Source organism: Mustela lutreola, chromosome 8 (genome assembly GCF_030435805.1).
Source record: "Mustela lutreola isolate mMusLut2 chromosome 8, mMusLut2.pri, whole genome shotgun sequence".
Taxonomy (NCBI): domain Eukaryota; kingdom Metazoa; phylum Chordata; class Mammalia; order Carnivora; family Mustelidae; genus Mustela; species Mustela lutreola.
In genome coordinates this window covers 83,922,081-83,936,424 of record NC_081297.1, presented here as the reverse complement: position 1 = coordinate 83,936,424, position 14,344 = coordinate 83,922,081, and the positions used below count along the sequence as shown (strand labels likewise).

At 40.0% G+C, this 14,344-nt stretch overlaps 2 protein-coding genes across 8 annotated transcripts in view; one reads left to right on the top strand and one right to left on the bottom strand.

Annotated features, from left to right (window-relative positions):
• LOC131839866 (liprin-beta-1-like) overlaps positions 1-14,344 on the bottom strand; it is an 84,199-nt gene that overhangs the window by 60,962 nt on the left and 8,893 nt on the right. The window lies entirely within an intron of this gene.
• On the top strand, positions 12,280-14,298 carry LOC131839792 (uncharacterized protein C12orf71 homolog). Its single transcript, XM_059187510.1, has 3 exons — positions 12,280-12,324; positions 13,052-13,273; positions 13,984-14,298. The coding sequence occupies exons 1-3, from the start codon at positions 12,280-12,282 to the stop codon at positions 14,296-14,298; spliced, it is 582 nt and encodes a 193-aa protein (XP_059043493.1).

Below are 14,344 nucleotides of genomic sequence, written 5' to 3'. Positions count from 1 at the left end.
AAATATATATATTTTAAAAATATACAAGAAATTTTAGACAACAATGTGATACCATTTTATACTTAGTCAACTGGGGAAAAAAAAAACTGACATTACCAAGTATTACAGAGGATGTGGATTCACAAAATCTCTTACAGAATGGCGGTGGAAATGTAAAATGGCTTAACCACTTGGAATAACAGTTTCGCACTGTCATCTAAACTTCAACATATTCTTTTTCACGATAACAGTATTTACTCCAAGGTACATAATCATGAACACACACAAATGTTCATGGTAGGACTCTTTGCAAGACCAAAAACGTGGATACAAACCAAATGTCCAACACAAGAGATATTTACACAATGGAATTACATACAGTTGTCAAAGCAAACTAAAACAATATACGTGTGGTGTGAATAAATCTATGCAGTATAACAGCAAATAAAAATAAGTCTCCAATAAATTCAGTGAGACTTTTAGGAGTTAAAACAATATAAATTTAAATATATTTTAGAAATACACGTAAGATTCAACAAAACTATAAATGCAAACAAAAAAGAGGAAATAGTAACATGAAATTCAGGATATGGTACCTCAAGTCAGGGATATTGGGGGACAGACTGAGAGGAAGAGTTCCATAGTTAAATAAAGGTTACTGTTCAAGTTTTTGAGTTAGGTAATGGGTTCAGAAGAGTGCTTAGTTTATTAAACATGACAAAATGAGAATTCCACTTCGGGTAATGGTAGAGTAGATTAATTGGACAAACTACCCCACAAATAGCAATACAAAGCACTGGATAAAATATAAAAACGGTTTTGAAGAAACTGGAGAGTGAACAAAAGCTGGTAGAAACTGGAGGGAATTCAGCACTTGAGTAAAGGGAACCATAATGAGTGAGATTCATTTTTATACCTCTTTTATCTGTGGGCACTTCCCAGTCCATTGGATGGAGAGTAGCTAGGATCATGAAGACTATCAAAATCTTATTGGCTCAAAGGGAAGAAAGGGATAAACCTCTTACATTATACACAAAGCTGTTTAATACTAATTCATGGTAGACAGTGACAAGAATATACAATGCAATCCATTAAAATTACAAAATAGAGAGATATTAGTAAAAAGCCAATTAGGTTAAATGAATTACTAATAAAATCCTCAATCCAAAAGAAGGCAATAATGGAACAATGAGGAGATGGGAGAAACAGAAATCAAATGGCACGATGGTAGATTTAAATTCATATAAATAATTATATTAAATATAAACAGAATGAACACTATTAAAAGCCAGAGATTGTCAGACTAGCTAAAACAAACAAAAACCACTAACAATATGCTGTTAACAGAGCTATACTTTAAATATAAAGAAATAGAAAATAAAAGAATGCAAAATGAAATACCATATACACAGTAAGCCCAAAGCATAGCTTTATCAATATAAGAAAAATGGCTTTCAATTGAGAAGTATTACCAGGAAGAGTTAGAGTTTATAACAATGATCAACTCATCAGGAAGTCATAACAACTGCATTTTTTTTTCTTAAAGATTTTATTTATTTGACAGAGAGAGATCACAAGTAGGCAGAGAGGCAGGCAGAGAGAGAGAGAGGAGGAAGCAGGCTCCCTGCCGAGCAGAGAGCCCGATGAGGGGCTCTATCCCAGGAGGGATCATGACGAGGGCCGAAGGAAGAGGCTTGAACCCACTGAGCCACCCAGGTGCCCCAACAACTGCAAATGTTTTTGCAACTAATAACAGAGCTTCCAAATATATAAGGCAAAATCCAACACAATTAAAGGAGAATCACATAAGTCATTTATATTTGATGTAATTTTTGATATGGTTAGATTTAAGTGTATGGTCCTGTCCTTTTTCTGGTTTTGTTTTGTCCCACCAATCATTTTCAACCCTCTTTCAGGAGAGCAAAGGCAGATACAAGGTAGGAAAAAAAATAATCAGCAATAACACAGAAGATTTGAACAACAGCATCAATCATCCTGATCTAATTTGATTTATATAAGGAAAGACCCAAATGCAGGACATACATACTTTTCAAGTCCACATGTTATATTCCTCAAGATATTCCACATCCGAAAGGCAACAAAGTCTCAATAAATTCCAAAAGGACTTCAAAGGACTACACAGAGGAGTAAAAACAGCAAACTGAAGTGGTAAAGCACTAATGTTAAAATGGAATTTCCACGTTTGTTAAAATTCTGACTTGCCCATTGGCTTGAGTTACTTCAGAGGCAGCTTAATTTAACAAGCATCTGTGTTGATAAAACTATGTCAACTTTCATGGCTGGATCGAAGTATTTTTAAAAATAGAAAGGCAAAATGGAAAGGCTTCAGAAAATCCTATGCTCTAAAAAGATTTTCCTATATCCCAAAACCATTTCTGAGAGGAAGATTCCCCTGGAATCCTTACATACTCAATACAATATTACTCCAAATACACTGAGAGGAATGTTACTCCACATTAAAAAAGACTGAACTACTGACACATGCAACATTATGCTGAACGAAAGAAGCCAGACTTAAACAACAATGTACTATATAATTCCTTTTGTCTGAATCAAGAACAGGCAATCTATAGTGATAGAAAATAGGAAACGGTTTTGCAGGAAGTGGCAAATGATCCTGGAGGACCTCCTGTTCCATATGTTGATTGAGTAGTTGGTTACACAAGTTTATACATTTGTCAAAACTCCTCAAACTATACACTTCATATGTGTGCATTTCACTATGCATATACTTCATCTGAAATTTTTAAAAAATTAGGGATGAAGATTATTAATTAAAACTAAAATTGTAGTTTTAAGATAAACTACATAAAGTGGATTAATATAAGTAGGAAATGCATGGACTTATAATGATGTTACAAATCAAGGATAATGAATAACTACCAATTATAGACTTGAGGTCCAAAATAAAAGACTCAGAATATCCAAGTCCCTTTGTTCTAATTCTTTGCTTACCCAGAAACCTCCTGATTATAACTCGGTCTTCTGGGTACATAAAATCATTTAGAAAATTAAACCTTCAACAGCCAATAATTCTCATACGATAGCAAATTCATTTCTGAATTCTAAATGGTTAATAATTTACTACTTTGAATGACTTGCTGAAGGGAAAAAGTACCAGAAAATACAACTACCACAACAAACGAGTGGGGTTTGGGTTTAAGGTTATAGCTCAAACTCAAGAAAACCCTATTTGTTGGGTAATTTAAGCAGAGATCAGCTCTGTTTGCAGGAGTCCTCAGTCTGGCGGTTTCCTATTCCAATGGCTCAGTAAAACTAAGTTTAGAGAAGTCTTAGAAAAGCTGCCTCCTGGGGATAACATTCATATATCATATATTAAAGGAAAAAAGAAAGACCCAACAGAAAAAGAAGTATGTTTTGGGTACATTTCAAGTTTGGTCAGGACTCATTTAGAGTAGATTTGAACAGGATAAAATATTAAGGAAAGTTCCAACAATGGGCGTGGTAGCTAATGGGTTGGCAGAAAACCACAGTTTTTTCCTGGGTTGCTAACTGAGTGATGTTTTCGGGCAGGCTAGCTGCCCAGTCTCTCTGTGAAGAAAGAAAAAGAAAGAAAGAAAGAAAGAAAGAAAGAAAGAAAGAAAGAAAGAACTAAGAAAACTAGTAAGTTTGTTCTAAACCTGGGCAAAAACGACATCTGTCCTAGCTTTCTCAGCTTTCCTTAACTAAAATGTTTAGGTTGAAAGAGAACTTCTAACTTCATACCTAGAAACAGATACAACTCACTTAAAAGAAGAAATATTTCTATCTGAGAGAATGCTTACAAACATTCCACCAGACTGGTAGTGCCATATTATTATGCGGTCATTATGAAAACAATGTATTTTCACATAAATTACCCACAGACTTCTCATCAATCCCCCCGCCTCCCAAGACATTCACTGATTCCCAATGCATGCAGCAATAAAGTCTCAGCAAAGATAACATGACCTTAAAAATGCAAAGAGCAAAGGAGAGGAGTTGGAACTATCAGTGGTTCTCAAGGTGTGGCTCTTGGATCAGCAGCAGCATCACCTGGAAGCGAGATAGCAGGCAAATCCTTGGGCTCCACCAAAACTTACTGAATGAGAAACTCTAGGGCAGGGCCCAGCAACCTGGGTTTTTACAAGCTGTCCAGATGATCGTGCTGTGCACTCAATCACTGTGCTAGAGCATAAGAGGCCATCTTTCCTTTTAGGACAACAAGCTCCACCCAAGACGAGCTTGGAACTGGTTACCAAGGTAAACAAGGATAGAACTCCTCTCCCCAGTCACTGCTTCTTTTGATCCCAAAATAACAGCTCTGAATAAGCAATTCAGGTTTCAACCGGAAAACTCTTTCCCTTTAAACTTCAACTACTAAGTCCTTATGTCCACAACATTTTCTGATTCTGACGTAATGCTCCCCGCTTTCTGGTTCTCTGCTATGTATCTGTCATCACATACTTTCTCCTCTCTACTCTATTAGTTCAAATCCTTTTCGTCTCCAATCCGCTCTAACATCCCTAGAAAATTAATTCAGAATCACTTGAAAAGACAACATGGTAAGAAGTGGAGGTCAAGGTGCATGGGAAGTGGGTGAAAACAGGAGAGACCAGGCTACTGGCAGCAGGGGTGATACCTGATGTTACAACATACATTTTTAAATCTGTCAAACTATAAAGTAGGTGCAATATTGATGATATAATTGAAAGTTTGAACACTATTTGATGATATTAGGGAATTATTTTAATTTTTAAGTTATAATAGTTATTTTTTAAGAGTTTTCTTTTTTTTAAAGATTGCTAGCAAAATATTCCCTAATAAAATGATACATCTGTAATTTGCTTTAAGACAATAAAGGGGAAGGGAATAAGAGTAACGATATAGATGAAACAAGATTAGCCACGATTTGATCATTGTCGAAGGTGGGTGATAAGTATGTGTGGTAACATTAGACTATTCTTTGTACACTTTTATATTTTTGAGATTTTCCATAATCAAATATTTAAAGTCCTTCATCCATATCTTTAGACAGTAGGATTTTCAAACACCCTTGAACCTGGTATGTTGTCTTAGATATTCTATTTTTCTATCATGACCTCAAACACAACGAGGGCTCACCAAATATTTACAAAGCCAATAAGAAAATACTTATTTTAACCACCTGCAAAAACAAAAACACACACAGTCAGAAACAGCCTCTCACAGACAGAGAATTTGTAAGGCAGAGCATAAAAGAGGAAGTATTAATGACTGCACCTTAGTGAAAGTTACTTCTCTTGCTCGCTAAAATGAGGCCCCACAAAAGATGGTGGGGCAAAGTTGGCAAGTACTCAGATAAATGAAACAGCCAGGGAAAACAGGAGAGGATAAAAGGAAATGAGCTTCTCAGCACCATGCTATTAATATTTAGGAATGATAACCTTAAGGGAATTGATAAAAAGGTGCATACAATAAGCCAAGATCCTTTACTTCTTGAATAAAAGGGGGCTGCTGCTATTTGAAAAACGGGCTGTCTTAAGTCTCAGTAAATCTGCAGATCTTGTGAGAAAGTGAAAGAACTCCCATCTCTCCTTATCTACTATTATTAGCTATTATGACTGCAAAAAGTTACCAATTTGTCCAAGGTCACTCAAGAAGTAAGATCTGAGCCCCGAATCCATGTTGTTCTCAATAGGGATTTATCAGCCAGCCAGTCAGCCCTGACCGGCACCACCAACCTTGACCCTTCTCATGAGCTTCTACCCAACTTAACTACTACCTCCAAGGGACCCATCCCTGCCTGTCTTGCCGTACAGCAGATCCTTCCCTGAGCATGCACCTGCTCTTTCCTCTGTGTGGTCATGAGAGCTGCTCCTTCTCTGTCTGGACCACCCTCAGATGCCCTGGGACACTTCCTTTTTTAAAACAATAATTTTATCTAAATTTAATTAACATATAGTATATTATCATATACTATAACACACCAGTGTATATAGTATATTATTAGTTTCAGAGGTAGAACGTGTCGATTCAGTTGCAAATAACACCGAGAGCTCATTCCATCAAGTGCCTTCCTTAATGCCCATCACCCAGTGACCTCATCCCCCAGCCAGGACACTTACTTTCAAGACTCAGCTCAGGCATCCTTGCCGCCCAGCCTTCTTGCCCCTCTCTTAGAGTGCCCTGGGCCTGACTCCAGGAGAGCCCTAATTTTGTAGTATGTGTCTCCTTGACTAAGCTGTGAGCTCCGTGACAATGGGGACTTGTGACGTCCGCATTCTCCGTATCTCAGCTGTGTTTCAGGGGCTCCTCAAACAGGCACATCTTTGTCAGAAGGATTCTAGATCCCAGATTCCTATATATATTCTTTATATATAGAATATATAAACATATTCATATAGAATAGTATGACCTTCTTCTCAGCTGCATATGTCAAAAACTGGTCTCTTCACCCTGATTTTTAAGATAACTTGGGATGAAAGAGACTGTTGCTCTCACCTACAATCTTACAATATAAATTTTCACACTCTTCAAAATGCAGGTGAACCAAATCCATTGTGATGATGTTATTTATAGGAGTCTGCAAACTTAGTTCCCAATAGAGGAATATTAGGGGGTCTTGAGCAGGTTTTAACTTCTGATTTTTCCATGTACTCTAACCCTAACCCCCACCCATCTCTTCTTTTTAGCTCTTAGAAACCTGGGAACTCCCATGTCTCCCAGTTTCCTGCCAGGTCTACCAACCTAGCTTGAGCTGGTAAGAGGTCAGCAGTTCTGGAATCTTTAAGATCCAGACTGTGGCCTACAGAGGGCAGGGTGGGTCCACGCTACTCAAAGCTCTAAAAGGAAGGGGAAAGGAAGGGAAAGGACAAGTCATCTTCTATACAAACTCTCTAAAGGAGTATTTGATCAGCTGGGGGTCATGACCCCAAGATCAGAAGGCAGTGAAATAAATTTAGCAGACTGCAAGGCAATGTGTATTTGAACAAAACAAAAATAGCAGAGAGTCTCATGGACCAGAAGGTTAAGAATTGTTTTGTGAAACTTTTAATTCAGTTAGATATACACACACATCTGCATGCAATAAATAGTGACTGAAGGCCTACCACATGCCAGGTATGGGAGACAGAACAGTGAAAAAGACAAGGAAAAAGAAGAAAAATATCTCTGCCCTTAGGTAGCTGACATTCCTGAGGTTTCAATATGGTGGGGAGGTGGGGGGGGGAGGTATCCATATGTATTGCATCTTGATGTGAGAAAGTATATTTTTTAACAGATTTTTTATTTATCTGAGAGAAGGGGAGAGGGAGAGAGAGAGAAAGAGAGAAAGAGAGGGAGCGCACAAGCTAGGGAGGGGCAGAGGGAGAAGCAGCCTCCATGATGAGCAAGGAGCCTGACCTGGGAGTCGATCCCAGGACCCTGGGATCATGACCTGAGCCAAAGGCAGACGTTTAACCAACTGAGCCACCCAGGCACCCCAAGAAAGTGTTCCCACACTAGGTCAATCCATTTGAGAAACATTGCTCTAAAGTAGTGTGGCTTAAAATGTGGTCTGTGGGGATACCTAGGTGGCTCAGTCAGCTGAGCATCTGCCTTCAGCTCAGGTGGTGGTCTCTGGGTCCTGGGATAGAGCCCCAAGTCCCAGGTCGGGCTTCCTGTTCAGTGGGGAGTCGCATCTCTCTCTATAGCTTTCTCTCTCTCCCTCTGACCCTCCCTACCACTCTTTCTCTCCCTCTGTCTCTCTCAAATAAACAAAAACTTTAAAAATAAAAACAATTTTAAAAAACAAAATAAATAAAATATGGTCTGTGAACTGGTTCACTATTACTGGTCTACTATGAGTGAAATATAGAAATTATTCAGAAAATTTGATAGTAACTTGGTCTTATCATGATATCCAATTAATGATCATGTTGCTGGCCTGCCCGATTTTTTAAAATTGGATTTTACAGAAAGCATCAATCCATGATGAACTGGAAACAAGGCAGGACAAAAAACCTGGTCCTTTACCAGAGGTGGCTGGACACCACTCTGGAGGACACAGGGAGCAGTTGTCTTGGGAGTGTGAACACCGTACTTTGACTGGAGGCTGCAGCACTGGGTCACAGACAGAGAGGAGACAACACAGGAGGCAGGAGAACCCTAACACCTGGGGAGTATGGTTCAGGTTCTCTCTGTACACATGTCCCATGGTGAAAATAGTTAAACAGCAAGTGGAAAACCGTTAGCGCTGACAATGACATATGATTAAAGTCAGAAGAAGTGAAATAAGAAACATTTTGCTTACATAAAATTTCCACCAATGGCAGTCCTATATTTCACCTTAAACGTCTAGTTACAATGCATCACAGCAGCAGAACACATAATTTCCGATCCACTGTGTTTTCATTACAGCAATCAAGTCTATGCGGTTCACGCTAACATGTCATAGTCTGTCACTCATTCCACATGGCCAACATTGTACTGTACTTAAAAATGGAAGGATCCCACCAGCATACCAAATTGATTGGGAAGAGTGGTAAAAATTATGGGCCAGGCAACAGTTTTGTGGTAAAATAAGACTCTAGCGTAATTCTTAAAAACTAAACTATCTAGTGGATAATTTCTGTTGGTTTCTGTTTCGATGAGGAGTTAGTCACAGCACTGGCTGTTCAGTAAGTGGAATGCCCCCTTGTTCACTAATAGCATATATGCTTCTGGCCATTATCAGCAGTACAGATATGTGTCCTCGGCTGCTGGAGGAAAAAGAACATCAAAACCAGAGACCTGAAATGACACCATTGAAAGTACAAAATATATTCTTAACATCATTATGCACTATGAAAATATTAAAAAGACCTATGGAAATTTTGTACAGTTAATGAAGGCTGAGTATTAATGGGTAATACAGTGCTTTGCAAACTACTTCTATATCAGTTCTGTAAGACCCAGTGCAGCACTAATTGCTGCAGTGGGAGATGTCTTAGGGGAAGTATAAAGAGAATCAGGAAAGCAAGATGAAGAATTATTTCCCAACCCAAGAGCTGGGAAATGGCAGCCCATAAGCCAACTCTGGCTCACTGCCTGTTTTTGTCAATAAAGTCTCATTAGAGTCACACTCTTTCATTTATGTATCATCTGTGCTGCTTTCTTGTCCAGCAGCAGATCTGAGTAGTTGTAACTCACAAAACCTAAAGTATCTCCCATCTGGCCCTTTGCAGAAAAAGTGCGCCAACCCCTGCCCAATCCATCCCATGGCCTCCTGGAAGTCCACAGAACCCTCTCCCATTTGCTCATTCACCCACTGCTTGAATATTTAAGTACCTATTATATATCAGGCATAATTAAGTGATGAGGATATAGTAGTAAAGAAAAAGAAAAATGAGTAGAAGAAAAGTTGTACTTCTGACGGCAAGAAACCACACACAGTTTAAATGTATAGTACATGACATATGGGAAAAACAAAGCAAGGAAAGAGAATTAAGTTAACATTAACTTACTATGTACCAGGCACTGTTGTAAGTGCTCTTCATGCACTAATCTATCAAATCCTCTCAATAACCCTATCGACACAATACTTACCATTTTATAAGTGATAAAACTGAGCCATAGAAAGGGCATCCAAGTCATAGAGCTAGAAAAAGGATTTGGAGCCAGAGAGCCCGATTCCAAAGCCCATGCTCGTAATCATGCACTGTGATGGCTCTTTGTGCAGAAAACAAATGGCAGGGAGTCACAATTTTAATGTAATAATAAGGGAAGACCCCGATGATAAAAGTGATACTGGTCAAAGCCTGGTAAAAGGTGAGGGGAAAAGTCACATGAATGTACAGTACAGGGAAGAGCTTCCACATAGAAACAAACAAGGTGTAGAAATGTACAAAGGCCAAGAGGAGGGAGAGCTTCATTTAGTCTGTATTTGAGAGGGATGGAGGGGGCAGTGGGGGTTGAATTTACGCAGAATCAAATGCCCAAGTCTTGGGGGCGCCTGAGTGGCTCAGTGGGTTAAAGCCTCTGCCTTCGGCTCAGGTCATGATCTCAGAGTCCCACACAGGGCTCTTTGCCTGGCAGGGAGCCTGCTTCCTCCTCTCTCTCTCTGCCTGCCTCTCTGTCTACTTGTGATCTCTCTGTCAAATAAATATATAAAATCTTTAGAAAACTACCACAATTTAATAATGGTGTTCGGGAAAAAGAAAAGACTCAAGCGCTGTGGCCTACTCTGTAGAAGGACGGAGTGTGTATTTAGAGGTGTCTAACCTGCTCACTCCCAACCCTGAACATGACAAGTAGTTCTACTATCCACCAAAGGAGAAAGAAGCAAGAACTACAAAATCATCACCCACGGAGAGTCATCACCTGCTGTCCTTTACACTAAAGCCTAATGAAATACCCGGATCTTGTACATGAAAGCTGTAGGTCATGGAGGAATACTGAGCAAAATCCACGATCATGGCATCAAACATTCCCACAGCATTTTTTTGGTTTTGGTTTTGTTTGGTTTTGTTTTTTAAACCTTTACTACCAGGTACCATATGGAACCACAGGGTTATCTTACTAGATGCTATACTTGGCAGGCAAGCTCACTTAAGTTAAGGCCATGGAATGTTATTACTACTCGACTGTGCTTTTCAAGAGCTAAGCTACCACTCTTAATCCTTTCTACCAAACTTAGCTCAGGACACAGTGCTCAAGTAAAGATTTGATAAATAAGTGAACAACCATTTATACCCATCAACACAAAATTATTCATGAGTCACCACCACACATGCTATAGGGAACCGCACTGGGAAAGTAGGGTACATTAATAGACTTGCTCGGCACTTCTGTATCCTAGATCATCAACGCAGATTTTCTTTTCACTTTATTAAAAGTTCTGGCAACACATACCCATCAAGAGAGAAAGAGCTATACATTGAAGGATGAGGGCAGGGCTACCAAATGACCAATATAATCAGGATTTTTCATATTTTACTATGTCAGGTAAAGCTACTGCTTCAAAATCAGATGGATAAACTCAGACATTCATTCATACAGACAGATGTTTATTGAAAGAATATTTATCACATCCCCACCACGTGCCAGGAACTGTCGCAGCCACCGAGGCATCGTCATTTACATGAACACACATGAACAATAAAGCCCATCTCACAGACCTGGTTAAGTGAGCCCACCTGCCAGAGACAGAGCCTTTTTCTCTAGCATCTGTCTTATTTTCAACTGGCATGCCCAAACTTGAATATTCTAAATGACTGGGGGAATACGGTGCTTGCTTGAGTTTAAAAACAAGGCAAAGAAACAATATACTTGGTTTTTACATTTTTGCTCTTTATACCATGTACACTGAATGTCTTTAAGTTATCTGAATCTCAGGATGCCTCAAGTCCTGCCTTCTGTTGGAAAGTAATATAGTATCCAAAACACCTTTTCCCTTATGGAACTCCCTGTTGTGTGGACTTGGCTGTAGCAAGCACTGCTAGAGAAAGCTGGGCTGGTTCAGCTGCCACTGTCCGCTACTTGTCTTGATGGGCACTTCGTGTTACTCAGCTGTCCCAGTCTTCATCATTAGTTCCTATCGCATTCTTCACAATGGCAAACTCTAAGAATCCCTACAAAATCCTCCCCTAATCTATTCCTAGTGCTGCCACACTTCATCTCAGTAGATTACCTCATACCCTACGTACAGAGAATCCCAGGGAGCTCTCCTCTACCTTACTTGCCTGTTCCTGCCTCCTGTCTTAAGAAAACTTGCCACCTACGGTCAACAGGAGTCTGCTTCACCCTCTCCCCCATCCCCTGCTCGTGCTCACTCTGTCTCTCTCTCAAATCAATAAATAAAACCTTAAAAAAAAAAATAGAGAAAACTTGCCACCTTTATTGATCTTATCCCAGCCTTTTAAACAACTACTGCCTCCTTCCTTTCTATCTTCATTCACCTATTCCCTTGTGCTCAGCCAATAAAATGTTGACAATCTTCCGGACCTAAAAATCCTAACCAAAACCAACACGTAAAAAATTCCCAAATCCTTCCCTCTGCTCTTCGTAAGTTACAGACCTAGCTCTGACTCTTGAAATGAATGGTCCCTACCTACTGCTTCACCCTCTCCCCATTCCAGTCTGGCTGCCGTCTTCTCATCTCATAATTTTTTTAATAATCCCCCAGGCAATAAAAGCAAAATTAAACCAGTGGGACTACATCAAACCAAAAAGCTCCCACACAGGAAAGGTAACCTAGAGAAGAGGAGAAAACATTTGCAAATCATGTATCTGATAAGAGGTTAATATCCAAAATACATAAAATCATACAGCCGAATAGCAAAAAGAAAAAAATCTGATTTTATGGCCAAAAATTTTTTCCAGAGAAGACATACAGATGGCCAACAGGTACGTGAAAAGCAGCTCAACATCCCTGATCATCAAGGAAATGCAAATCAAAACCACAAAGAGATACCACCTTATACCTGTCAGAATAGCTAGAGTCAAAAAGACAAGAGGTTAAAAAAAAAAAAAAAAAAAAAACGGTTTCTGCCAAGAAATCCATCCCTCATGAGGATGGCAGAGAAAATGACTCTCATTTTTAAATCTTTTTTTTTTTTTTAAAACACCAAGAGGTCAGGTGGAGTAAAGACATGTATGTTTGCTCCAATTCCACATGAGAATTCCCTGAAGAGATGCCTTTCTCAAAGAGACTTGTAAAAACACAGCAGCGATCCCTAAGCTGACCAAGGACCTTCACCTGTGAGAAACTCCCAGTTCAGAAGTTATTCACTCTGGTGGGAGCACAGGAAGGAAAAAAGGACCCTTGGCTATAGAAAAAAAAAAAAAGAGAGAACTGACCTCTTATCTCAGGGAAATATATGTATTAGGATTTAGAAAAATTTTTGTAATTTTCTACTTCACCTTAGGGCACGTGAGTGGCTCAGCTGGTTAAACATCCGACTCTTGATTTTGACTCAGGTCATATCTCAGGGTCGTGAGATCAAGCCCCATGTCCTTAAGTCAGGCTCCACACTCAGTGGGGACGCTGCTGAAGATTCCCTCTCCTTCTCCCTCTGCTGCCCCAACTCCACCCCACCGTACTTGCTCACTCTCTCTCTCTAAAATAAATTAGTCCGTAGCTAGTTGGGACCTAACTGGAAGCAATCAGTGGATCAACAAGTACCCTGAAGAGAACAGAAAACTGACTATCAGTAAGCTAGACAGTCTTGTACAAAAGCTTGAGACATTTCTAGAAAATCAGAAAGATGACAAAGATGATGACTCTGCATTCCCTGGATCTGCCCAGGAGGAAGATTCCCAGTTGTTTGGCAGCTCCCCTCTAGACATAGCTCAGGTCAGTCATCAAGAACATGATACTTGTCAGGACTTCTCCTACGCCTGCCAGCATGAAGGCATCATTCAGTTTCCACAGATTCCACCAAGACTTCGGGAACATGAACTTGCTGAGGTGAGCAGAGAGATGCCTCACAGGCAAAAAGGAGATGGACCTGGTTGGTGGTGGGGGGGGGCAGTTTGAAATGATGCATGGAGCATTATTCCCTGCTTTAAACCAAGGTCAGCCTCCCTCAGCGCCTGACGTGGCAGGAGAGTGAGGGAAAAAGGAAGGAAAGGGGTCAGGGTGGAGCTGAAGGGAAAATCCTGAGGAGCACTGAAGGAGAAGAGAGGATAGGGAAGTTAAGAAAAGTTATGATACTGCACCCGCCCCATGTGTGTTGAAGTATTAAAATTTTGCATTTACAGTTGGATTTTTTTTTAAAGATTTTTAATTTATTTGACAGACAGAGATCACAAGTAGGCAGAGAGGAGGCAGAGAGAGAGGAAGAAACAGGCTCCCTGCTGAGCAGAGAGCCTGATGCAAGGCTTGATCCCAGGACCCTGGGATCATAACCTAAGCAGAAGACAGAGGCCTTAACCCACTGAGCCACCCAGGCACCCCTACAGTTGGATTATTTTTGATAGAAGGATTTGAACTCTATAAGTGGTAAATATTAGCCAGATTGTTATCCAGGATTTGCATATTTAACTCCTTCATTTTCTTGGCAGATGATAAACCAGTCAACTGCCAACCAAATGACAAGCACTGTAGAGACCTCCTCAGTCTCATCAGGTCAGCCGGAGAAGGAGGACACTCATTCCAGGACATGGGCCCTCTCCTGTGTGAACTTCAGGTGGGTCTTCCTCTGGCTAAGGCAGCAAGTCCTCTCCTCACTTCTCAGGAGACCACACCACAAGGAGGCCACTGAGAGCCCTCATAAGTTGGCACGAAAGAAAAGACTCTCTCACAGAAGCAAGAGAATCCAACCTCAAGACTCCCTCGAATTAGGACACCCTCTATCGCCAGATTTTTTAACCATTTGACAGCCCCCATTCTACAATCTCCATGAGTTAATTGTTTTCTAATAAA